This window comes from Canis lupus, chromosome 21 (genome assembly GCF_003254725.2).
Source record: "Canis lupus dingo isolate Sandy chromosome 21, ASM325472v2, whole genome shotgun sequence".
Classification (NCBI taxonomy): Eukaryota; Metazoa; Chordata; class Mammalia; order Carnivora; family Canidae; genus Canis; species Canis lupus.
The window spans coordinates 44,390,057-44,413,200 of record NC_064263.1 but is presented as its reverse complement, the minus strand read 5'-3'; the positions used below and the strand labels follow the sequence as shown (position 1 = coordinate 44,413,200).

Here is a 23,144-nt window from a genome sequence, read left to right as displayed (position 1 = left end):
ATTTTTAAAATGAGCAAAGGGCTTAAGTAGGCATTTCACCAAAGAAGATAGATGAATGGCCGATAAGCAGTGGGAAGATACTCAACTGGGGGAAGTCATTGTGAAAATGCAAATCAAAACCGCACAGATACCACTTCACAACCACTAGATGGCTATGAATAAGACAAAAACAAATGTCAGGATGTGGAGACATTGCAACCTTTACATATTGTTAGTTGGAATACAAAATGGAAAACGGGCAGTTTTTCAAAATGTTCAATATGAAGCTACTATATGGTCAAATAATTCCTCTCGTGCGTATGTACCCAAGAAGAATAAAAACGTGTGTTCACGCAAAAACTTGTACATGAATCCCAGGCCAGCATTATTTGTGGTGGCAAAAAAAAAAAAAAAAAAGTAACCACCCAAATGTCCACCAAATTGACTGGATAAAATACGGTATATCTATAACGATGGAGTATTAGGTGGCAATAAAAAGGAAGGACCTAAGTTAGAACGTGGATGAACTTTAGACACGGTGCGGTAAGAGAGGAATGCTGCTTACGGTAGCCCACCTACTGCAGGGCTGTGCTTACGGAGCGTCCGGAACAGGTACATCTGGAGAGTAAATAGATGAGCAATTGCCCAGGGCTAAGGGGAGCGAATGGGGGATGGGGAGTGACTACTAAGGTTTCTACTCGGGGTGATGGAAACGTTCTAAAATTACACTTCGGTGGTGATTGCAAAACTCTGGAAGTGCACTGAAGAGCCCCGAGTTGCACCCTTGCGGCGGGCGGCGGGCGGCGTCTACGCTGCAGCCCAGCCAAGCCCCGGAGGAAGGGAGGCGGACGCCGCGTGCAGCGCCTGTCTCGGGCCCTCGGAGAGCTGGGAGGAGACCCAGAGGCCTGACCGCTCGCCCAAGCAGCCTGTTTCGTGGTTAGATCCGACGCCAAACCAGACCCGAAACGCGAGTGTCCGAAAGTCCGCAGACGGTCCCGGACACAGACGTGCATCCCGAGGCGCAGGTGTGCGCACAGGTGGGCGCCCCGCAGGCCCCCGCGAGCTGCGCGGCGACCGCCCCTGCAGGCGCCCCAGGGCTCAAGCCGGGGGCCGCGGGCTCTCGGGGCTGCGGGGGGCGCACGGCTCGGGGCCCGCCCCCCACACCCGGCCCGGGGACCCGAGCCCCGGCGCCCCCTCCCTCCGCCGCCCCGCCCCGCCCCGCCGGCCGCGCGCCCCGGCCCGGGCCGCCAACGTCCCCGGGTCCCGCGCGCCCCGCCCGCGCCTACCTTCCTCCTGCACCATCTCCAGCACGTCCGGGTCGCCCATCTTGGCCAGCTCGTTGATGACACTGACCGACGCCTGGCAGCCGGGCCACTGCGACTGGCGGCGGGGCCAGGCCAGGAAGCTCAAGCGCAGGGCCGGACGCCCGCTCTGCTGCGCCGCGCCCCCGCCCGCCCTGCTCTCGGCCCGCCCCGCCGCGCGCACCCCCGCGCCCCTCCCCGCCGCGCCCCCCTCCTCCGCCGGCCCCTCCTCCGCGCCCCCCTCCTCCGCGCCCCCCGGCGCCGCCCGCAGCAGCCCGCCGGGCTTCCTCTCCGGCCGGTACTTCCCGCCGCCCGGCTCCCGGGCCCTGCGCCGCAGCCTCCTCCCCCGGTAGCGGGGCCGGGAGCCCTCCCAGTACCGCTCCCGGACCTCCGCCGGCTCCGCTCCCCGCCCCCGCCCGCCCCCGGGGCACGCCCCCCCCGCCCCCTCCTCCCCCTCCTCCCCCGCCCCTCCCTCCCCCGGCCCTACGGACTCCCCGGGGCCCGCCCCCTCCTCCCCCGGGCCGCCCCCCGGCCCCCCATCCCCCGGGCCTGCCGTGTCCCCGGGGCTCGCCCCCCCCTCCCCCGGCCCTACTGTCTCCCCGGGGCCGGCCCTTTCGTCCTCGCTCCCCTCCCCCGGGCCGCCCCCCGCCCCCGCCGCCTCCCGGCTCCCCGGGGCGCTCGGCCCCATCAACAGGTGCAGCGGGCGCCCCCCCACCCTCTGGGCGCCCCGCCGGGCCCCCCCCGCCGCCGCCGCGGGTCCGTCCGAAGCCCGGTCCTCGGGTCCCCGCCGGCCCGCCGGGTGGTCCTCCATCGCCCGGCCCCTCGCCGCCGCGGGTGGCGCTCGCAGGGACCCCTCCCCCCGGGCCCGCTTTCTGTCGGGGGACGGAAAGCCGCCTCCCTTAAGGGCCCGGGCCTAGGGCTCCACGCGCCGGGCACCTGCCGCGGGGCCACCCTGGGGCGCCCTCCCCCCCCCCCCCCCGCACACGGCGGCGGCACCCCGAGGGCGAACCGAGCCGAGGCCGCGCCAGGTGGGCGGCTTCAGGGCCGCAGCCCCCCGCTGTCGGGCCCCCCGCGCAGGCCTGGAGCGCAGTGGAGCGTCCCACTCCCGGGGCACAGGCTCCTCTGAACCGGTTCGCTGCGCTTGACACCCTAACTGCCAGCTCCCCCGGGAGCAAAGAATTAGCGTCCCAGGGGGGACACAGGTGGCTGACGGTGAGCTGAGGGCGCCCTGCTGGTCCGGGCCCAAGGCCTTGCGGGTGCTGAAGACGGAGTGACTGACTGTGGGTCAAGGATGGGCCACTTAGGAATAAGGAGGTGACCAGGGAAGACTTGACCTCTCTCCCCTCTTCATTTTTATGCAATTCCTTTATTTTTATTTTTATTTTTTTTTTTTGTCCCTTTTCTATTGACATCTTGGAACTGAGATTTACCTTTTACAGATGAGGAAACAGCCCTAGAAGGAGATGTTTTGGGGAAGGTCATGCTTAATTGTGGAATTGAAAATCACTTGTTTCCTTCCTTCTTCCTTGCTTTTCTCTTTCTTTCCCTTTTTCTTCCTTCTTGTCTTCCTTTCTTTCCTTTTCTATACCACGCTATCTGTTCCCTGTTAAACTTCTAGGAACGGCATCAGTTCTGGTCAAGTGATCTGAGACTATTGGCAATTCCTTACTTGATGCATTTGGAAACTGTGTTTGACATGTGAATGTACATAAGCAATAGTTTCAAATGTGATTATAATAAATCATCTGTTATGTGTGTTTGGTTTCTGCCTCTTGATTATTAATCATTGTTTGATTCCAATAAGATGTTTTCTACATCATTTGTTTCACGTTCTTCCTGTATACCAGTCCTCTATTGGGTGCTGTGGATGATGTGTGATTAAGCAGATGGCTACAATCTTCGTTTTACATAGATTAAATAAAAATAAATGCATTAACATTATTCTTCTATAGTTTTATAAAATCACGTTTTATATTTCTCGATTCCGTACCGTATTTGAAGTGACATACATGAGAATACAAAAAAATGTGCCTTTTGTTGGTGAGGATTAAGAAATGTACTTGTCGTGATGATTAAAAGGAAAATTTAGGGGTGCCTGGCTGGCTCAGGTGTAGAGCAGATGATTCTTGATCTCAGGGTCATGAGTTCGAGCCCCATATTGGATGTGGAAGTCACTAAAAATATAAATAAATAAATAAATAAATAAATAAATAAATAGGCAAACTTGAAAATATTTCCCTCTTGCTTCCTAGACTAAGGGCGGTATACAAAAGTATTTTAAAAATAACAGAAACACAGCTGTGTTTAGATGGTGATACTATGGAAATTAACCTGACAGATTGAAATAATTGTTTGCCAACTGATAAGTAAAACTATGAATTTGCTATTGGAAAGACGCTTTAGGGGCGTCAGCATACAACGTTTGAAAGCCTGAGCTGTTTGGAAGTTAAATGTGTGCGCTTGAGCAACACCTGCATATAAGCAATTTTTTTTTTTTTTTTTCTTCTAGCAACCTGATTGACTAGCTGATTTTAACTCTGAAGAGGACAAGTTCACGAGCTAGACTCCGGGGCTAGGAAAGGCCTTGGGAAGTCATCAGATGAATTCTCCACCCTCCTGGGATTTAAAGAAAGGACATGGTACCTCCAGTCCATGTTCTAGATCGGTCTGCCTTCTCAATTTCTCTATATATCAAGACTTTAACTCCTAGAATAAGTTTCCTCTTTGGGGCTATTAGGCATTTATTATTATTTTTTAGCCCCTAAAAATGTCACGCGTTCCGTGTTCAGTTGACCCTCAAACAGTGTGAGGGTTGGGGGCATCCACCCCCACACAGTCGAAAATCTTCATGAAAACTTTTGACTCCCCAAAAACTTAACCACCAATAGCCTACTGTTGACCGGGAGCCTTCACGATGACACAAACTATCCATTAATGCATATCTTGTCTATGTGCTATAGTCTGTATTCTTACAATAAAGTAAGCTAGAGAAAAGAAAATGTTAAACTCCTAAGGAAGAGAAAATGCATTTACTGCATTTATTAAAAATCACCAGGTATAAGTGGATCAAACCTGTGGGGCTTGAAGGATCAACTATTTTTTTTTTTTAACGTCACTCCAATCCTCATGAAATAGCACGTCCTAAGGTATGGATCTTCGAATCGGGAGTCCGAAGACCTATAATCTGCTCTGGTCTCTGTCCCTTGATTAGCAGAACAGCACAATGACCTTGAAAGGGTGATGACTTTGCTTCTTTGAGCCACAGGCCCCCCATCTGTGACTGTGAAAGCTCCTACTTGCCCTGCCCACCTCCCAAAGCTGTTGTGAAAGTCCAACAAATCACATGCATGAAAGGAGTGTGGAAACAATAAAAACGTAGCAAACATGGGAAAGTTCTATTGAATGACAGAGGCGAAATTACAGATTTATTTACCAGTAGGGAGGGACACTCGTCATGGGTGTTGCCTTCTCCCACAAAATGCTGCTTCAACCATGTCTCCGGAATTTGCAGGCACTTTCTGACTCCATAAAGATTCCTCGCTCACCACTCCCTGGTTTCAGAGGAAGGGCCACATCTCTCTGGTTGCAAAACTTACCTCTTTGGACCTTGACACCTTGACTTTTTTTTTTTTTTTTTTTTTTCAGGTCCTGGACTTTTACAAGAACCCTAGGCCTCTTTACTAGCACCTTCATCACAGCCTACTATCTTTCATTCTTTCCTCTCCTAGAAAAAGCTGGCCTCACAGGCCGGCCTCTGGAACCACCATGACCATCAGAGGGATTGAATACTCAGCACTCACGTACATGCTTGTAAAAGGTTGGTATGTCAACCCCGCCTTGTTACTAGGGAAATGGCATTGATTCCCAGACTAAAGAAGAGATCCTGGGGAATGATCTCAGCAGAAAATAAGGCACGAACTGTGTGATTCTCTCCTGTGCCTGCTCGGGACAGCAACTGAGGTTAGAAATGCCACTCCACCACTTGCAATCTGCCCATGGTTTTCTATCACATGTAAGGGAAAATGGCAATGCCCTTCTTGTTACCAGGACTGCAGGGCTGTATTTTTCCATGATCTCCGCCTGGCTAAAGCTCTATTATTATTTCCCACCTCTCCCATCACACTCCAGCCACGTTGTCTTATTGCTGTTCCTCAAACACCATAAGCACGTACCCATTTACTTCCCCCAAGCACTTTGCACTTGCTCTTCCCCCATAAAGATCTTCACACCAATGCCTGGTGGTTGACTCTCCTACATCACTCAGCTCCTATGCAAATATCATTTCCTTGGAAGGAACTTCGCTGTTCACCCTAAGACAACAACCTTACATCCCTATACTCTTACGCTGTGGTATTTTTCTTCATAGCAGTTATCTCCTTCTGACTCTACATGTATCTGCTCATGCATATTTACTTGTGGATACGCACCATAGAAACTGAGGTTTTGCTGTTCCCTTCTCTTGCTATGGCACTTAGAGTGGTGCCTGACCCAGAAAAGCTCTCAGTAAATATTCCTCGAATGAATGATAGGACCAAGGTTTACCAGCAAATGTTGTATTCTCTTAGTTCATCCAGTAGCTGACTCCTCTAGCAGCTGGGAAGGTAATCTTATTACACGCTTGAAGTGGCTTATGGCTTTAAAAATGTCAAGTGCCATTGTGAGAAATAATTTTCTAATTCTGAGGAAACTATAAAATGTACCTAAAGAAACCACTAGCATTAGCACAGATACAGATAGTCAATCAGCACCTCATCTCGCCATCTGAGCACCAATCGCCTGGCTTCTCTTTGAACACAGATGCTGGATCTTTGGCAAATAGTGGCAGCAAATAACAAGAAGATGCAAGCTAAGCCCCATCTGTGCTTTAGTGCTATTATCTTCCTGTACTACTGAGTGTCCTTTAGTATAAAATAATCATACCCTCTTGTTTAAATGGGAGATATTTAGTATTGTTACTTTCCTTTGGCATACACATAAATAGGGGCTAAAAAAAAAAAAAGAAAAGAAAAGAAGCCATATGGTCTACACTGGCTGCATCTTGGACCTTGAGTGGATATACTTATATTACTATATTTCTTTTCCATCTTTCACAAAGTTTTCCCTCAATGAGTCTATGCTCCCTAACTCTACATTTTCCCTACCATCATATCTTTTTTTGAACCTTATTATGTCCCTGAAAGGTTATCATGCCACCCTTAGAGGTTACCCTTTACTGCTCTGTGTTAGTCATTATACCCAGTGCCTCCTTCCAAATCCACACAATGGTTCTCAGGACCTATGCTATTCCGAGTCTCCATAATTCTCACTCTCCCACTCCTAGAGTGCACATTAAAGTCAGACCATTCTGGACCAGGCAGTCCTGTCCTGGATTTGAATCCTCCCTCAACCACCTAGTGGCGGCATAACCTTGAACTAGTAGGCTTACCTCTCTAAAACTTAATTCTTTATTCTATATCATGCATATAGATTGTATCCACCAAAAGGAGTGGTTATGAAAATTAAATTAAAACGTCAAGTAAGAGACCTTCAGTAATGTGAGTTTTCATCTTTCTTTTTGTCCACTCAATGATTCCCTTGGCTCTTTCATCTTTCTCTCACTAAAAGGTCCCTTTGATTCTCATTTACTATCTTTTCCCATTAACTATCTGTTCTTTAAGGCCTTCTCTCAAATATCGAGCTCAACACGTACCTCCCATTGAAAATTTCTAAGTTCGTGGGACGCCTGGGTGGTTCAGTCAGTTGGGCATCAGATTCCTGATTTCAGCTTAGGTCATGATCTTGGGGTCATGGGATTGAGCTCTGTGTCAGCTCTGTGTTCTGTGTGGAGTCTCCTTATCCACCTCCCTCCACTCCTCTCCCCATTTGTGCTCGTGTGCTCTGTCTTAAATAAATTAATTAAATATGTTTTAATAAAAAAGAAATTTCTAAGTTCTTCACAAAATTTGTGTGTTCTAACATTCCCTTGCTTTGAACAAATCAATCTTCCTTCAAACTAGTCCAGCTCCCAGCTCTCCTACTTACTTCAAAGTCATCAGGATTCTCTCAAGATAGTGATAATAGCTACTATTATTCAAATATGTACTAGGTAACGTGCTTGTGCATATTACTACAGTGACTCTGTATGATGATATGAGGTAGGTACCTATTATCAGACACCTGGTGTATGTGCTGCACATCTTGGTTTACCCTCTCTTTTAAAATCAACTTTATTGGGGTACAATTTGTAATAATTGTGATCATATTAATAATTAAATTCACCAATTTTAAGTGTGCAGTTAGATAAGTTTTGTGATATATGTGTCATCACCACATTCACTAACCATAGACTATTGCCCAAAACTATTCCATTCATTTGTAGTCAATCCCCTTGTCCCATCCTCTGGCCCCTGGCAATCACTGATATTCTTTCTATCTCTAGTATTGGAGTTCTCCATTCCACTCCAGTTTTTACTATGTATGGCAATTACTCGTCCGCATGTATAATTTGAAATGATCTTGCCTGAACTCCACCGAGTATCTCGTGCTTTCTGCCCTAGGGCTTCTCTACCACCATGAAATGGGGTTCCTAGGTGTCTCTACTCTGCTACTATGACACATGTGCAAACCTTTAAGGAGGAGGGAGTTAGCTGGGGCACCTGGATGGCTCAGTCAGCTAAGTGACTGCCTTTGGCTGGGGTCATGATCCCAGGGTCCTGGGATCTAACACTGTATGGAGCCCACATCAGGCTCCCTATACAGCAGGGATCTGCTTCTCCCTTTCCTCTACCCCTCCCCCTGCTCGTGTGCTCTCTCTTTCTGTTTCAAATAAATAAATAAAATCCAAAAAAAAAAAAATAAAGAAATAAAGAAAAGGAGGAAGTTAGCACAACAGGAGATAGCTGGGACCAGTAAGGTCATTGCCATTCTTCGGTGGGGCATTTCTGAGGTGCATTTAATGCAGTTCCTCAAGGGTATACCAGAGGGACCATCCCTCATTTACCTTTGGATTGGCTTTTTCTTCCTTTCATGTGTGACTCTTCCCAGCATTCCCTCCCTCCTCAATCCACTTCCTTAGAATCACTTCCCAAAATAATCTTCTTGTACATAAGTCTTACCTCAGGCTATAAGGGAAAACCCACACTAAGATAGAATCTCTAATTTTTTTTTATAAACATTTAGGAAACTGAGACAAAAATTTAAAAAATTAAAATTAATTTTAAAAAGACTAACTGCCCAGAATTGCATGGCTATTAAAACACGGAGCAAGAGCTTGGCTCCCGAACAGCCTGACTCCATTGTTCATACTCGTAATCATTATATTGCTTTTCAAGGTAGAAACTAAAATTAGCTTTGATTTTGCCCAGTGTGTTTGTGATATGTATCTAAATTACCAATTTTCTGTCATTTCTTCTTTTAAAATGTCTCACTCATCAGTTATTGAAAATGCTTTCCTCTAGTTGAAAGCCACAATGGGTAATTTCCTACTGCTATCACTTTACAGCCTCTCAGACTCCTCTAACAGCCTCATAGCTTATTTTCTTCCTTCCCATCAGGAAATATTTTGTACAGATAAGTGTGTTGGCTTTGGGGTTTGATAGAACTGATTCAAATCTTCACTCTCTCAGTTCTTCACTGCGCTATTTGGTGAGTCTCTTACCCTCTCTAAGCCTCCCTTCTCTTATTTTTAAAATGGAGAACATAATTCCTAACTCACAGGACTGTTTGCTGCAATGATATAATAACTCCTATGTTTTCATTTGTTTAATATGGCATGCCATATTCATTTGATCACATTTGTTATTATTCTTGTTGAGTTGTATTTAAGTGGCAGAGTTCTGGAGAATCTAGAGCCTTTTATTGTTTTTTTGTTTTGTTTTGTTTTTTTGCCTTTTATTGTTAAATGCTTATTCATTTCTTTATTTTTCATGGAAGGATTTGTTTTTATGAGTCTGTAATGCTTCTAGTAATCTATGAGGCGAACCCAAAGATTTCTGGACTTTGAAATCAACTGCGTGATGCATAAAATTGTCGATATAAATATTGCTGGAAGTGACAGAAGGAACTCTTAAGACCCAATGGACTCACATATTGATTAAAGTGCCCCATTATGTAGCATTCAGATGATCTTTTGTGCTGTGGCAATAAAGTAAAAGCTTCTGAGAAATAGTATATTCCCATTAAATGATGCTTTAATGCTTGGAATCAAATATGCTGTCTGCCAATTTGCGTTTCCTAAAATATATTTTACCTACTACCGAAATTCTAAAGAAGTCCTTAAAACTTGGGTTGAATAGAAAACCAAACTTGACTGAAATACAGGAACTTTAAGTTAGTTAAAGCATACAATTATGTATGCTAAAATCAGTGAGGCCTTTTATAAAATATGTTTATGCAAACATAGTCTATTTTCAAAGTATCTAATTTGGTTATAATTTCAACCATGAGTACAAAGAAAAAGTGATTAAAGAGTTTCACTGCCTCAGTGGTTACAACTGGGGTTTTATCTCCTTATTAAATCCTCTTCAAGTTCTCCACCCAGTGGCTACATGGTTTCTACCAGCAGCATAAGAAGTATCCAGAATATATTTGACTCTCCCCAAATCATGAACATAATTGCATCTGAGCCTACTGTGGTTTGTAATTTCACGTTTTCAGGAGAAAGTTTTTAATCACATTCTTTATTTAGTTCCAAGGTCACAGAAAAATGACCCCACCCTCCTTAATTACATATTTGCTTTACATTAAGGGGATAGTTCTAATCTGAATTGCCAGAAAAGTCATTCTTCAAGAACAGAGAAATGGAAATCTATAAAATAAAAACAGATCTGCTTCCAAAGTTAACTGATCAATATCTATTCCACTGAGGTCAGAGGGCCCTGAAGATGGACCCCACGGCAGGGTCTGAAGAACCCCAACTTGTCCAGGTAAGTAGAGTGTTTAGCCAGAAGAGGAAAGAACTGATGGGAACCCCAAACATTTTACATCTGTGATTATTTAATTATTTTTTTCACCATCCTTTCCTGCATTACCACTTGAGGACACGAACCATGTCTCTTTTACTCATCACTGCATCCACCAGAGGCAAGCACAGGGCTTGACATATGAATATTCATGGAATACACAGCCAGATGAATTTCTCCTTCATTGTTTTGCTTTCTGCTAGTTTCGTTAGTGATTGTCTTATCTCTCCAACTGGACTGTAGTCATCTGAGAGCAGAGACCATATCTCATATTCCTCCAAGATCCTTCCCAATGATGTTTCCTTCAAATCAGTGTCAATACCTACTGATTAAGCTGTCAAGTTGTGAATTTGAAAAAGTAAAGAAAAAGATAGGGAGGCAAGAGTACTAGCAAGGAGTTGTCATGATTTCTGCATAGCCCATCTCTAAGTACACATTGAATTATACGAAATTCCCAAATTTGACCATTTTGACCTAAAAATTCCATAGTCCTTTTATATAGTTCCATCTAGCTACTGCAGAGTGATAAAAGTGGAGAAACTAAGAAAAACCATGACATTTTGATTGGGCAAACTGAACTTGAAATCCCAATTCTGCTACTTTATTGACTTCATAATCTTGCACTAGCTTCCGATTCTTGTTGGAGCTCTGTTTCCTTAGTTGTAAAATGGGCATAATGCCCTCTTTGGAGGGTTGTAGAGATGATATGGGCTGAGAACTCTAAAACCTCTAACCCATTACAGAAGCTCAGTAAAAAGTCGTTCCACTCCCCAGTATTCTTGGGCAAATATCTTAACATTTTCTTTTCTCAATCTGCTTCTCTGCAAGACAAGCAGAAGACATAAGGGAATTGACTATGGCTCAGAGCTCATGCTCATACCTACTATACTATACTAAACCATATTATCCTGTATTAGGACTATACTATAGTTTTTATAATGGCTTTAAATTTCAACTTGCCTAAAAGTTAATAGTCCTTCAGACAATAAGATATGAACCTAGTCTGAAAGATAGACAAAAAAATAAAAATTAAAAAAAAATTAAAAAGTGTGTGTGTGAGAGAGGGGTGGGTTATAGATGTCTGTGCCTGGCTCAGGTCACTTATTCTTTTTTTTTTTTTTTTTCCCAATGCATGAATGAATGACTAGTATGTGTCATACTTCATAAAGCTCAGTGTGCATCACCTTCATTTGGTAGGAGCTTGAAATGTTTATCTTTGAGTCAGTTTGCAAGTCTGCTCACGCTGTAAGTTGAGCTATTTTAAATAATAGAAGGTTAATAGTACAAGAATAAGTATCATTTGCTTTACATTTAGGGAAATTCCTCTTAATCATTTTAATCAACTGAGTTCTATCTCTGGCACTGTTCTAAGGACTTTACATATATTCATTCATTTACTCTCTTTGACAACCGAATATAACATGCTATCCTCCCTCTTTTTCAGATAAGGAAACTGAGGCACAGAGGGTATTAGTAACTCACCCAAAATCACATAGCCCATAAGTGGTGGAGCCAGAATTTTCACGGACGTAAACAGACCCCAGAGATCATGCTCTCCCTCTCTGCACTACTCTGCCTCCTGATGGTTCTTTAATTTTGCACACTACAGCTGAAAACTCTCACTACCTAGTAGGCGTGTTATAGGCAAAAGTGATTATCAATTAATGTTATGGAGATGCCTCTTGGTGATGCCCTGATAAAGATTACTCTATAATTGCTTCTAAGCACCATTAAAGTTCCATTTCCTCGTATCACAAGCTATTCCCTCTAAGGTGGATGAGAACCTGAGGCTGGGCACAGGAGGGAAGAAGGAGAGAAATGAATCCTGGGGCATTGGAGAGCTTCCGGAAGGCCAGGATGGGATTTGGTACCTCCATAAGAGGAAGACAGAGGGTACAGAAAGAGATTTCCCTATTAGGTTAAACTATGGCAACAGGGAGCTCATTAGCATGGGTCCCTGTTTGTGAATGAGGAAACTCAGCAGCAGAGAGGTTAAAGACTCACCCATGGTCACATAGCTGGTAAGCAGCAGAGCAAGGATTAGAAATCATGTCTAATGACACCATATTTATGTGCTATTTCCTCCATCACCCTGGATAGCTTTTAGGGACTAGGAGAATAGAGGGCTGTACTTACTATACTTACTGTAGGGTCCTAAAAAAAGTGAGGTAGGAGAGGATGGGGATGAACAAGCTTCTTTCTAAGTTTGCACTGCTCTCTGACTATTTATATTCTTTTATTATGAGTTTAAGTCAACTTGTTATCTTCTATGTTCTGCTTTACTTGAAAGGTCTTTATTGATTGCCTGTGATGTACAAAGTACTGTATTTGTTGCCGTGTATTTTTGTAGTCGGCAGCGTGGGGTGGCGATGGGGTGGAGAGATAAATATTTTACCTTCTAAATCTTCAAGGAATTTATGGTCTAGTTAAGAGAAATAATATACACATTTTCTCCTAGATACAGCCCAGATTTCTGAATCCCAGATAAAAGGCTCTTCCCAACTGGACCATGGTCTTCCCTAGTGCCCTCAAAGCACTCTCCTTCTTCTCTTCATCTTGACCTCCTTTGAGAACTTCCAACTACTCACCATGCAGGTTCTTGCCTTGGTGCCTTGGTCAGTACAGTTTCCTTCAATGTGTCTCTCATTTCAGTTACTCTGCTCTCTTCTAACATAGAAACTGATGGAGTAGCAGCTAAGGAACAGTCACATGACCTAGGCTTTGCAATCAGGTGCTCTCATTTGATTCATTGAAACTTAAGCAAATGATACAAAAATAAAAGAAGATCTGAACGCATTTGCTATGGTGGCAGGTGGAATCTCACAGAGGCACCATGTTAGGTATGTCATGGTGACAATGGCATATCGAGGATGGCTGGGTGTCCTGCCTAGGCCATTCCTACCATAAGATGGTTATTGTCCCTCCAGTTCCTGGGCAAGAAGATCATTTTAATCAACTTTGAAATTGCTTTGATTTCTGTCTCTTTCGTAAGCCCAGCCCTCCTTCCTGAGATACAGTGAATCCTGAGCCCCAGTGGTCTTTTGCTAAGTCCCTTCCTGTTGCTGCAACCAAAGACAGCAAATTGTTCTCAAACTGTGAAAACTTGTGTCTCAAACATTTTCAGATACTGTTGATTGTAATTAAATATTCTATTCTTTGTGAAATATGCCAGTTACTATGTGAGGCACACTGAAAAATAGAGGTAATTTGAAAGAATACTATTCTTTAAGGATATAGAAAAGTCTAAACTTAGTAGGTCCTTTCAAAGAACAAGGAAGAAGGAATGACTAATGAAAGTTTATTGTGCATAACAAGTGATCTTCTTGACTGTTCTACCAATTATTTTTCTCTCCTTTTTTTCCTCTTTCTCTTTTCTCTCCTTGTTTACTCATTCAACAAACGTCACTGAGCATCTTCATTGTTGATTGGCATTATTCTGGGCTTTGAGGACACAACAGCAGCCAAGACAAAAAAGGTCCCTCCTCTAATGAAACTTCTAGTGTCTGGAGGAGAGATAAATAAACAAATTAAAATGATTATTTCAAAGGGTTAATAGGAATAGCAACAGAGTAATGTGATCTGGAATTATTGGGTTGAGGGCATGAGAGAGGTTGCTTTTCTTGTAGTTAATACAGGCACATCTAGGAAGCCTTCTTTAGGAAGATGATGCTTAAGCTAGGCCGGAATAATGAAAAGAAGCCAACCTAACAAAAAAAATTGGAGGAAGAGTAATCCAGGTAAAAAAAGTAGCATACACAAAGGCCCTGTGACGTGTTCAAGTCTAGGAAAGAGACCAGAGTGAAGGAAATCCAGCAAGTAAAGTGTGGATGTTAGAAGAGGAAGATTAGGAGGAGAAAGTAGGGGCTATTTCATTAGAACTTAGTGGGTCATGGAAATATTTAAATTTTATTCTCTCATTTTCCATGGAATTCTGTTTCTGAATTTCAAATTCCCTTATTAGGAAAGACTTAATTGAATAGAATACTCATCACCCTAGTTGCTTGTATTAATCAAGAGAGTATTTACTCTTCTGACAGATAACCTTCAAAATCTCTCTGACTTAACACCGAATGGAAGAGAAGTATATTTCTTACTCCATTAAATTCCAAACCAATGTTCCTAATCACTGTTGGTAGCTCTGTCTTACTTAATTGTTCACAAACCTAGACTGATAAAAGATTCACCATCTTTAACACATGGCTTTCAAGTTGGCCCTGAATGCAGATATCCAGGCTGGGAGTGGGTTAGGGAATTTGGGGAGAGAATATGTGATTTCATGAGAGGTTTGATGGGCCAGCTGGGAGAGACAATAAGTACTTCTGCTCATGTCCCTGTGGACAGAATTTAGTTACCAAGCTGCAAAGCAGAGTGGAAAATGAAGCCTGGATGGTGCCCAGGAATAAAGAGAAATAGTTCCATCGATCATGGCCTGTGTCGTGAATCTCCCAAGTCTGCCTTTCTTGGTATTAGTGGAGCACAGTGTAACGGGCAGGCATTTGGGGGCTTCCTACTCCATAGGGATGGAAGGGAAATAAAGACTATGTATTTAAAAAAAATGAAATTCAAGTAAATATGATTTTACCCCTAGAAAATGAAGAACACTGAAGTTCTGATAATGCAAACTACACAGAAAATAAAGCTGAACAAAATTTTCCCACCTGATTGAAATGAACAGAAAATATGGTAATTTTCAATGGAAGGAACACTTGCTTTGCTAGAGCAGTGTAGTGGGCTGACTAGTGCCCCCCCCCAAAAATATGTCCATGTTCTTTACCCCTGAATGTGAACTTATTTGAAAATGGGGTCTTAAAAAAAAAAAAAAAAGAAAATGGGGTCTTTGTGAAAGTAACTAAGTTGATTATTGCAGGGTGAGCTCATCCTGGATTTAGGAGTCCCTCTGCATGGAAAACATGTGACCAAAAAAAAAAGTAAATTCCCACTGTAACATTGCCCTAGTCAGTACTCCCAATGTACCCCCGCACCACGGCCTTGCCCAGCCCAGTATCTCGCCTCCCCATTTCCAGGGATCTTTAAAGAGCATCTGTAAAACATGCTCAAAATTCCATCTCTCGGCTCAGCCCTGCAAGCAAACTGCTGTGTGGAATCTGGCAGGTGTTACTCAGCTCTCCCTTGTCAGACCCCAGCATTCACAGCTACCTGAAGGAAGCTCAGCAGGCTTGTGGTCATGCACACACCCAGCCAAGCTAAAGCTCCTCCTGTTCCTGGAGGTCATAGCAGAGCATTTTTTAGGAAAGGGAGGGGACCGATCCTCTCTTCAACTTCCTAGTGACTGAGTCCCATTGCAGCAGTGTCAGTTCCTAGGCTCTCACTAGGTCCCTCATGACATGGGTCCGTCACGCTCAGGTCCTAACTCTTCTCTTACCTAGAAGCTCTTATATGACCCAAGGGATTTGGTGGGTGGCAAACATCATCCCATTGCCTCTACTCTTTCCACCTCTTCCATTGCCTTGGCACCTCTTTCTAAAAATAAATAAATAAATAAATAAATAAATAAATAAATAAATAAATAAGAGAGAGAGAGAGAGAGAGACAATAAGTTTATTGCCTTTATTCCTATAGCCCAAGCAAAAGCACCATGAAGTCCATATAGCAACTTATGTAAAAAGAACCCTTGGTAAGGGAGAGAAATATCACCTAGCCACACACTGCTCCTGGTAACATCCTCACTTCATAGGGGAAAAGGAGAAGGGAAGGAGAGGAAATGAAGGAGAGCAGGTGTGAGGCTGTCAGAGACAAACAGCTTCTCTGCTTGGTTCCAACTAGTGTGCTGAAGAGCCATCAACGACTTTGAACCTGGACTCCAGGTTTCCTGTTGTTACAGGATTTCTTTTCTTTTCTTTATTCTTTTCTTTTTTTTTCAGTGCCCTCTGTTCTTGGTTCTTGGCTGCTTCGAAGAATGAAGAGGTGGACCAGACCAGGAGTGGTGGGCAGCAGTGCAGTGTACTGAGCCATAGGACAAAGCTCCTGAAGAGGGAGGGCACCTGAGAGGGTTGCCACCGGAATTTCTAAGTCTAGAGGTTTTTATGGGCTTGTTGGAGGGCTGTTTTAATCTGATTGACCCTCCACACACTTATCACCCAGTCAGGTTTCTGTCATCTATCCATCACATGGGAAAGGGTGGAGGACTCTTTCCAGGGTGGCGTAAAACCCCTTTGAAGGTGGTTTCCTCTTAGCATGGAGGGGGCAGGTGTGCTTGTCTCTGCCTTTCTCCTAACTATCCTCTATTAGTGTCTCTTGTTACTGTTTCCACTGCCCCCCTAGGGGAAGAAAGTTCACTTCCTCAAGTCTTGGTTGGATATTCGTTGATGAGAAGTTTACAAGGCTTTAGTTTCCGGGCTTTGGTTGAATTCAACCACAGGATTTGGGTTGAGAATAGATAAGATAGGGGATCCCTGGGTGGCTCAGCGGTTTAGCGCCTGGCTTCAGCCCAGGGCCTGATCCTGGAGACCCCGGGATTGAGTCCCATGTCAGGCTCCCAGCATGGGGCCTGCTTCTCCCTCTGCCTGTGTCTCTGCCTCTCGCTCTCTTTGTGTCTCTCATGAATAAATAAATAAAATCTTTAAAAAAAAAAAAACAAAAGAGAATAGAAAGGATGTGATTTGGTGGTCTATTAGCCCTGTGAAAGAGATCTCAGGAAAAGTGCTGGCATCCATTTAGATTGATTTTGTATCCATAGAGGCTAAAAGCAGGCCTAATATAAGAGGAAGAGATATCAATTGCAACTAAGGAAAGAAGCCAAGAACAATAACAGAAGGAGAATGAATTAGGTTTGAAGAATGAGTTTTGGGTCAGAAACAGAGAACAGGAAGGGAAATTAAGTGTGACATGTCAAAGATATATAGGTGATATTGTATTCATTTGCTAGAGCTGCCATAACAAGATGCCACTGATTCCTGGTGGTTTAACAGAAATTTATTTTCTCAAAGTTCTGAGGCTAGAAATCCAAGATCAAGGTGTCAGTAGTGCCCGTTCAGTTCAGTTCAGTTCAGTTTCTCCTGAGACTTGCAGATGATCATCTTTTCTCAGAATTTTCACATGGTCTCCCCTCATGATATGTCTCTCTGTGTATTCAAATGTCTTCTTCTTTTAAGGATACTAATGATATTGGATTGGGGCCCATTTTATCAGCCTCATTTTAACTCAATTATTCCTTAAAATAAATACTTCATCTCCTAATTACCCCCGAAGAACCCCATCTCCAAATATAGTCACATGAGGGATTAAGGCTTCAGCATATGAATTTTGGGGACACAGACATCCAGCCAGCCCACGTCAGGTACAGAGGCATCCTGCCTAGGCTGAATGGCTCTGTGATCTTAGACACCTGCAAATGGTATTGGATCCTTAGCAATCACCATCAATGAGCACCTCTCTCCATTAGGTCCCTTGGCCTGAGTGGATGCTTCATTATTCCAAGTGGTTACTTATAGTTTATTTCCTTAGCCCCCAGCAATCTATTGGCTATATCCAGCTCCTTGCAGATAGGACTCCTCTAGGCTTCTAGACAGCTTTGCTGGAGATACTGGAGATAACCCAATACTGCTCTTGCTCCTATATGGGTTACAATCTGGTTTGTGGAAAACTCTCATTTCTTTGCTTCAACAAAGTCTGAGAGTTCAGGCCTATCCCAGTGAGGATAGCAAAGGTACTTCTAGAGCTTTGCTGCCATAGACTGTATTGGTATTCTCAGACATAAATCCGTTACTCGTCCTCAAGCTTTCTCATTGTGGAAACATGTTTTAAGTCTTAAGAGTGGTCCTATAAATATTACCTTGCCTTGATAAGCTTCTGGTAAAGGTTTATCCACTCCCTGGAGTGGGGTGGAGTGAGGACTCACAGTGTAGAAACAGCTCTCTCTAAGGACATCTCTTCACCGATTCTTCTGCCTACTTTCCGGTCCTTCGGTTGAGATTTTCAAGAGTCAGTGAAAGTTTCACATCCGTTTTATTTTGGGATCCTGGTCAAATCACACATACTTGCCCAAAGAGAGTCAGTGCATGCAAGAGAGAGAAAAAGGAGGGTACTAAAACTGTTGAAAGAAATGGAGATAGAAATAGTGGGATAAGGATAAAAAAGGAGAGGAGAAAGAAGAGAAGGAGGAAAGGAGGGAGAAACAGAGAGAAATGGGCAGCTCACATTTGGAGAGTAAAGAGTTATGTTTTACCTCTTTGAAGACAAAATAACTACATAAATTATTTGGGATTCATCGACATGGAAGATTCATCTCTTGTTCCCTGTTTACTTATTCAATTATTTACTTGTAACAGAATGGACCCAGTGATATTTATTTTATACTTTGGGTTAAGGATACTTTTTATCCTCAAAAATAAACATTGTAAAAATGAAATAAATGAAAATATTTCTAATTTGGCATTGAATGGAAATGCATTAATAAGCCCATAAGAACCTTCCATTTAACTTTTTCAGGTAAGCTAACCCTAACTAAATGTAATTATCTTTGTTAAAAAATAAGGTTTCAAATAACATATCCACAACAAAGAGGATAAAAGACTAACCAAGTAGCTTAAAAAATATTTTTAAACTTCAAATAACCTTTGAGCTATATCTTTATTCTAACCACAAAAAGAACTGTGACTTAAGCTTTCACTTTACTTGGTAGATATCACAGTAGTATTTGTATAGCAAATCTTAAACTACTTTCTGTGTATTGCAATCTTTAGTCAATGAGTAAAGACAGTGATGATGTTAGGAAGTAGAGTTTTCACTTTTAGAGAAATGAGATACAAATATGGGAGAGAAGAAGGCTACAAAGTACCTGTAGAGTTGGATTGGAATTTTCCATGGTTGAAAGACAGGAAAAGTACAAGATGAGTTTGGAACATTTTGTGGTGCACAAAGTAAGGAAGTGCTGGAAAAAAAAAAAAAACTGAGAACATGTCAATAGGACAAAGGACTCTCCTGAAGGGGCTTCCAATGGTCAAATCTGGCACCATGGGTATATTAAAATTAGAAACAGTAGTAAAGGATTATAACCCATCGATTAAAAAAAATCCATGTGACTGTACTGCTAATATGTATAAATAGAAAGGACAATTTTTTATAATAGAAAAATGAAAACTATTAATAGGAGTAGAGGAATGATGATATTAGAAAATCAACCATCTTGTGATTAGCTTAGTAATAATTGATTCAGGCATGAATCATCAAAGGGTAATAGAACTATAGTGTAAATTTTGATGAGATACAGGATATGTACATTATCTCAAAGCATCTTTCCAGAAATTAGTTATTGATCACCACGAATGGCATGTGATGTGATTCGTAGAGGAAAAAAAATTACTTCATGGTTGTCCCAGACAAAAATATATAGCCGGTACTGCATTATAAGAAAACCCCCATAAATTGTTGGGAAATGTTTTACAAAATAACTGGCTTGTGGTCATCATAAAAAGTCAATGTCACCAGAGACAAAGAGAGCCTGAAGAACTGTTCCAGATTAAAAGAGAATAAATAAATAAAACAAGTAAATGCATTGTATGATCCTGAATTGGTTTCTTGAATGAAGAAAAAAATTCTGACATAGAAATTATTGGTATAGAGGTGAACTTTGAATATGGCCTCTACATTAAACAGTAGAAAATTCACTGCAGTAATGGAATTACTAAAGGCCCAAAATATCATAAGATATATATTCAGCTTCAACAATAACCAAAGTAATATAAAACAAAAACAAATTATATTACTTAATGCTAGCAAGCACATTGCAAAATAAGTACTCACATACCACCCATATGCGTGTGTTTTGATAAGTGGATGGATGGACAGACGGATGGATAATGGATGGATAGATAGGTAGGTAGATGGAAATACATATTTTAACCTGAGCATTTTCAGCTCTTTAAATCTATCCTAATAAAATCTTTTACTATTCTTGCATCTTTTTGGAAATTTTGTTTTCTTTTCAAAATACTAGTTAAAAGCATTCTTTTCCCTAATCATAAGACTGGTACATTACACAGTCTAGAACATTTAGAAAGTGTGAAAAGTTTACAAAGAAAATAAGGAGTACCTGTAAGCCTACACCGTAAATCTAACCACCATTAATAAAGGAATATTTAAAAATATATTGGAAACATACTGGGTAAATAATTATGTTTTCTGTTTTTTAACTTAACATTGTATTATGTTATCAAATAATATTAATTTCTGAAGACCTTATAATTTAGTGAAAGCATAGTATCATATGGCTATAATAATACTTTATTATAACATTTTCTTTACTGTAAGACATCAAGTTCACTTCCACTTTGTTATTATTATATTGCTCTGGCAAATGCCTCTGTACATTCATATTTTACATATCTCTTATTATTTTCTTAAGGAAGACTTAAAGAAGTGAAAATTTTCAAGTTAAAAAGATCTACCTATGGATCTACCTATCCATCGACACGTATGATCTCCACATTGCTTTCTGGAATATTTTTAACCAATCTCATACTCCTGCCAATGGTATATGAAAGTGCCTATTATATTATATACTTACTAGCTTGTAGCACTATCATTTTTTTGTTTTATATTGCACTGATTTTTTATAGGTGAAAATTTTCCTTATATCTCTTTTGCCATATTACTTCTGTGAATTCTGTTTTTATGTTTTACTCACTTTTCTATTGAGAAGTTATAGTTTTCACTGTTTGCTTTATGTCACATACACACATATATTGATAGTCATACCGATAGTGAAAGAGCCGGAGATGGAGCTAGGAATAGAGGCCTAAGTATGGAAGGAGGGAATGGGAGGAGAAGGAGACAAACAGAGACAGGGAGAGATAGCGATGGTGTATATGATACAGATACAGATTTTCTATCACTTTAAGATTCCTGAGGAAGAGATTATCTTTTCTGGGTGGTTTTTATTATAATTCCCCTGGTAGTACTGTTTCTCTAAATAAGATAAATACTTATTCTCCTATCTTGAAGCAGCATATATATATTCTACATAGATTTTTTCAAGAGTCTGTACAGTTGTTATTCTAACTTTTCTTTTGCTCCCTCTAGTGAGAAAAATCTATTTCTGTAGTTTGTAACATTCCTGGCTTCTTTTTCGGTATTTAGTGCCCTCTGGTGTTTGCAAAGAAGGATAACAATATATTATGCCTCTAATTCATTTTCTTTGCTTTTTGTTTTCTATTTGTTTTTACTGAAGTTCGATTTGCCAACATATAGTATAACACCCAGTGCTCATCCCGTCCAGTGCCCCCCTCAGTGCCCGTCACGCAGTCACCCCCCCCACCTCCCCTTCCACAACCCTTTGTCATTTCCCAGAGTTAGTAATTTTCTGCTTATTGGGATTCCTTGGCACAGATGGATTGTATCTGTATGGATTAAGGTAATGCTTAAATATTTTCAAATTAACCCCAGAAACAAAAAAACAGTGACAGTCAATTAGTTATTTGAGGAAAGTTCTGGCATTAAAAAATACCTGCCGTCTCCGTCTGGGAAATGACAGAATGAACATTGCCTGGGAAACGTAGTTACCAGAACAGCTCTCCTGTCCAAAGCCAGACCGTGAAACATTCACATTCCATCTGTGAAGGCCATTGCTTGCTAATGTAACAAATACTGTGGGAATAAAGGCAGCAGGAGGAAATGGGAACTACCAATGAGGAGGAAGGAGGAGAGGGAAAGGAACTATTTCTCTTTGTGATTAGAAGACTACTTATATTTTTTCCAGGCAATTTTCCTCCTCTTGGGGATTCTTTATTTTTTCCTCTAATACAGAGATTGTACATTAGCCACCTCTGCAACTTGGGGTTATTTCACTTTCTTAACGTGGGCTTCTGTTTTCTTATCTGTCCACTGAAATGGACTAGTTCACGCTTTTTATTTTTTTAAAGATTTTATTTATTTATTCATGAGAGACACACAGAGAGAGGCAGAGGCATAGGCAGAGGGAGAAGCAGGCTCCATGCAGGAAGCCCGATGCGGGACTCGGTCCCAGGACCCTAGGATCACGACCTGAGCCAAAGGCAGAAGCTCAACCTCTGAGCCACCTAGATGCCTCTAGTTCAGTCATTTTCAAACCTTTCTGATGGGGAATAAGAATGGACACTCATTCAAACAAAACAGTCCATGGAAGTCTAACGTAAAACACAGGGAAAATTGTTTTGGTTCTCTGCCATGTAACTTTCCCTTTTGTTTACCTCCCAGTTGACCTCTAGATTACCCCTGAGGCTTTCCAAGTTCTTGAGGAGTACATTTTGACCCCTCAATTTACAAATAATTTACAAAATAAAGGAAATAAAGGAAATTTACAAAATGCCCCCTTCCCATAAATGGTGAAATGTTACCCTCAAATGCAGAAAGTTTGCTCTCTATAAGTGATTTTGTACACAAAAACACGTGAAATTTCTTTCATTTATTTATGTACCTAAATACTTAATGATAATCAGACATTATGTTTGATTCTGGGGGTACAATAAGTTGATAAGTTCCCTGTCCTCTTTAAGTATATAGTCCTGTAGGGGAGACAAAGATTAATGAAATTATTACATAAATAAATATAACATTATTAAGGTGATGCATTAAATAAAGGAGAAGTAAATGCTACCATGGGATCGTATAATAGGAAGATTTGATCTAGACAGGAATATTAGGCAGGCTTTCTAGGGGAAGTGATGAATGAAGTGGGATCTGAAAATAAGAGTTACATGGGTAAAGCAAAGAAGTAGTAGTACTTCATGAAGAACACAAGGCTAGAAGCAGCATGGTGCCTCAATTCATTGAAGATGGTCAGTGTGTCTAAAACAAAGGAAGCAAAGGGCAAGGGAGAAATGGGATGACCAAGGGGCAGGACAAACCAAGCCTTGTAAACTACTCAAGAATTTTGATCTATATCTATATATCTCTATCTATGAAAAATAGAAAGCCACCAAAGTGTTTT

The 23,144-nt window shown here is 42.0% G+C and overlaps 1 protein-coding gene and 2 long non-coding RNA genes across 5 annotated transcripts in view; 1 reads left to right on the top strand and 2 right to left on the bottom strand.

Annotated features, from left to right (window-relative positions):
- ANO5 (anoctamin 5) overlaps nucleotides 1-1,448 on the bottom strand; it is a 94,301-nt gene extending 92,853 nt beyond the window's left edge. For all 3 annotated transcript variants that reach the window (XR_003141300.3, XM_025459773.3, XM_025459774.3), the window contains exon 1: nucleotides 1,266-1,448. Coding sequence is in view for 2 of the 3 variants with exons in the window: in XM_025459773.3 (XP_025315558.1) it covers nucleotides 1,266-1,305 (40 nt within the window). In the remaining variant the exon portion in view is untranslated. The remainder of the gene's footprint in view (nucleotides 1-1,265) is intronic.
- A 632-nt stretch (nucleotides 1,449-2,080) lies between these two features.
- LOC112667818 (uncharacterized) lies at nucleotides 2,081-16,816 on the top strand. Its single transcript, XR_007404697.1, has 4 exons — nucleotides 2,081-2,492; nucleotides 3,790-3,919; nucleotides 4,926-5,097; nucleotides 16,102-16,816. It is a non-coding gene; the product is annotated as an uncharacterized LOC112667818 (long non-coding RNA).
- On the bottom strand, nucleotides 13,335-21,806 carry LOC118351847 (uncharacterized). Its single transcript, XR_004808000.2, has 3 exons — nucleotides 21,740-21,806; nucleotides 19,017-19,109; nucleotides 13,335-13,722 (listed from the first exon to the last, which is right to left on the bottom strand). It is a non-coding gene; the product is annotated as an uncharacterized LOC118351847 (long non-coding RNA).
- Between the last annotated feature and the right edge of the window lie 1,338 nt (nucleotides 21,807-23,144).